Source organism: Bombina bombina, chromosome 5 (genome assembly GCF_027579735.1).
Source record: "Bombina bombina isolate aBomBom1 chromosome 5, aBomBom1.pri, whole genome shotgun sequence".
Taxonomy (NCBI): Eukaryota; Metazoa; Chordata; class Amphibia; order Anura; family Bombinatoridae; genus Bombina; species Bombina bombina.
Window position 1 is genome coordinate 76,025,475 of NC_069503.1, and position 3,709 is coordinate 76,029,183.

Here is a 3,709-nt window from a genome sequence, read left to right on the forward strand (position 1 = left end):
CCAGGATGATTGATAATCCTTGTTCTTGCTTAATTGACTTCACAAGAGCAAGGGGGAGGTACAAGCACTTTGTTTTGTAATGTCAATTGTGGGTGGCAGATGTCACCTCTCTTGTCCTGAATGATATTGGAGAGGTTTCCTGGCTGGGAACATTGCATGCACCTTGTTAAGTGTTAGATTACAAGTGGAGAGCAATCTAGCACTCCTGCTCGAGCATAGAGTTTAATAGAGGGAGGCTTTTTTATGTGCGTTGCATTGAGCTTGTATTATAAGTCAAACATATACAGGTTGCGCAAGAAAGACAACCCAACACACACAAAGAGTGGGACATAAGTTATGAATATTTCACATTCCAATAATCTTCACATACAAAATAACATACTTTTTATTGTAAATACGTTTTTCTCTATATGCAGTATCTATATATACCTATACCTGTACATGTAATCCTATAGATATATAGGTATGAATATGTATTTTACATAAACATTTCATTATTTTCTTTGTAGAAGCATTTGCATTATTTTACCTTTTCAATTTTGTGACATACAAGTTAATAATAAAAAAAAGTCAAAACAGAATGGAAGACATTAGGTTGTATAAATTAATAAAATACTTTTTATAATACCATTGATTATATTATTTACATAATGACAACATCTATATGTTTTTATTCCTTTTCTTTTTATATAGAAAATAGCTTCAATAGTTCAGATCCATCCAGCATTACATCATATATCAGAAAGATTCCACCAACTCCTAAAGTGTTAAAAGCTGATAACTCTTTTGAAACAATGGATATAGCAAAGCACGTATTTCAAATGAATGTTGAGCTAGCAGGAACTAGACAAAAATCATCAGATGCAAAGAGTAATTTAGACTTCAACAAAAAAGATGACAACCCTTTATCTTTCCAAAGAATTATCCCACAGGAAAAAACATACACATTTATTAAGTTTTCAAAAGATATGAAAGAAGTAGAAAGTTTTCCTGCACAGGAGAAACATTTTAAATGTACAGAATGTGTAAAGAGCTTTACATTAAAGTCATCTCTACTACAACACCAAAAAATTCATACAGGGGAGAATCTACACTCATGTGCAGAGTGTGGGAGATGTTTTATACACAAGAGTGCCCTCAGAATGCATGTAAAGACCCACACAGGGGAGAAACCATTCACATGTACAGAGTGTGGGAAAGGTTTTTCTGAAAAGTCATTTCTCAAGAAGCATCATAAGATTCATACTGGGGAAAAGGAACACACATGTACAGAGTGTGGGAAATGTTTTGCTGCCAAATGTACTCTAACATATCATGAACGGACCCACACAGGGGAAAAACCATTCAAATGCACAGAGTGTGGAGAATGTTTTTTAAACACATACAGTCTTGTAATCCACAACAGAATTCATACAGGAGAAAAACCCTTCATATGTTCAGAATGTGGCAAAATGTTTTCAGACAAGTCAAGTTTCCGAAGACACCAACGTATTCACACAGGGGAAAAACCCCACACGTGTGCTGAGTGTGGGAAAGGTTTCATAGCAAAGGCAGAGCTTGCAATTCATGAAATGAGTCATACAGGAGAGAAACCTTTTAAATGCACTATATGTAGTAAAGGTTTTGTACGCAAGATAGATCTTGTTAGACATCTAAATGTTCATACAAAAGAGAAGCTATATATGTGCATAGAATGTGGGAAACGTTTTACACACAAGAATACTCTCATAAAACACGAAAAAATCCACACAGGGGAGAAACAATTCAGTTGTACAGAATGTGGAAAAGGTTTCTTAGAAAATGCCAGTTTCTTAAAGCATATAATGATTCACACAGGGGAAAAGCCTTTCAGCTGTACAGAGTGTGGAAAATCTTTTACACAAAAGAGTAATCTGACAACTCATGAAAAGATTCACAAAGGGGAAAAACGTTTCACATGCACAGAGTGTGGAAAAAGTTTTACACAAAAGATTCATCTATTAAAACATGAAAGGGCTCATACTGGAATTAACAGTTCATATGCATAGATTATGCAAGAATTTTGCATGCAAATTGTCTACCATAAAACACCAGTGATTTTACAGAAAAGCAGTACTTAAAAAAGTGTGAGAAATGTTTTACACAAAATTGTGCATTTATCTTGGAATTACTATTTAGTAGTACACATATAGAACATATTTATAATGGATTTGTATGCAAATAAAATTGATTGAAATTCAAAACACTTTGTTTTTTCTTTTTGTTTTTTTGTAATGACAAACTTTCTGTTTCTAGTAAAGAGATAATTACCAGTAAACCAGAAACACATGATCTCATGCTTATAGCATTCTCTAATGTCTGTGCTCAGGTAGAAGGTTCCCTTATTTACTCATCAATAGATCAATGTCTGATATATCTCAGTGCGCTGGCCTTGTCTGTAAAAAGTATATTAAATGGTTTAGACAGATAATAATAAATAATGGTTCGGATTAAATGTAGGTATGATATAATTAAAGGCACGCATAACAACTCATGTGATACAGATCAGCTGTTTAGGTTATTACACAGGTTATTTATTCACTACAATCATTTAGTACAGTTATCTCTGTGGGTGTTACAATCTATTTATGAGTGGGACATACTTCAGCTTTACAAATATATTATAATTATTTTTTTTCTATCATTTATATGAAAAAATGGCACTTACACATCAAAAATATTTTCTACTGAAAAGAACTGTTAAATAAGAGTTGTTTAAATGTAAGCTATAACTAATGCTACAGTATTGATGATTTACTTCCTACTAATCCGTACTGTCAAACATTTTGTATTTGTCATGTGCTCCACCCCCAGTTATTTAAAGGGATATGAAACTCAAATTTTTTCTTTCATGATTCAGATAGAGCATGATATTTTTAACAAAACAGGGTTTAAATGTAGGTAGCCAAAAAATCTCAAGATTGGCAAAACAAAGGGGTTTAAAATGGCTTAGAGTTGAAAGAATTAATGTTTGTTTTATACCCACTATAATATTTTGTTTACCTTGAATAGTAAGGAATTCTGATACAAATCTTACACATTTTTGTCCAGGCCAATAGATGATTAAGAGACAAACAAATTTCTTTAGCCTCTTTAGGGATAACTTTTATATTTAAAGAGACAACTTTCCAATTTACTTTTATCATCAATTTTTCTTTGTTCTCTTGTTATTCTTACTTGAAATATAAACCTAGGTAGTCTCACATGCTCATTTCTTAGCCCTTGAAGGCCACCTCTTATCTGAATGCATTTTGACATTTATTCCCAACCAGAGGGCGTTAGTTCATGTGTGCCATGTTCTATAACATTTTTGCTCATGTCTGTGGAGTTACTTAGGAGTCAGCACTGATTGGTTAAAATGCAAGTCTGTCAAAAGAAGTATGCAGCAGCTTAAATACAAGGTAATCACAGAGGTAAAAAGTATATTAATATAACTGTGTTGGTTGTGCAAAACTGGGGGATAGGGAATAAAGGGATTATCTATCTTTTTAAGGATTATCTATCTTTTTAAACAATTAAAATTCTGGTGTAGACTGTCGCTTTAAGTGAGGTAGAGATGTTAGAAAAATAGGTTTTACTATCAATCTAAGTCAAGAAACCATTCAAATATAATTTTGTTCAACATTATTATTCACTAAGTCTAAACTGAATTTAACTTGCGTGACTTCTGAGCTTTGGTTAAGTGATATGT

The 3,709-nt window shown here is 32.8% G+C and overlaps 1 protein-coding gene across 1 annotated transcript; it reads left to right on the forward strand.

Moving 5' to 3' along the window:
- Window positions 1-697: 697 nt before the first annotated feature.
- On the forward strand, window positions 698-2,080 carry LOC128659904 (gastrula zinc finger protein XlCGF26.1-like). The gene has a single exon (XM_053713492.1). It carries the CDS (start codon window positions 795-797, stop codon window positions 2,025-2,027), a length of 1,233 nt encoding a protein of 410 aa, XP_053569467.1. The 5' UTR covers window positions 698-794; the 3' UTR covers window positions 2,028-2,080.
- The last annotated feature ends 1,629 nt before the right edge of the window (window positions 2,081-3,709 follow it).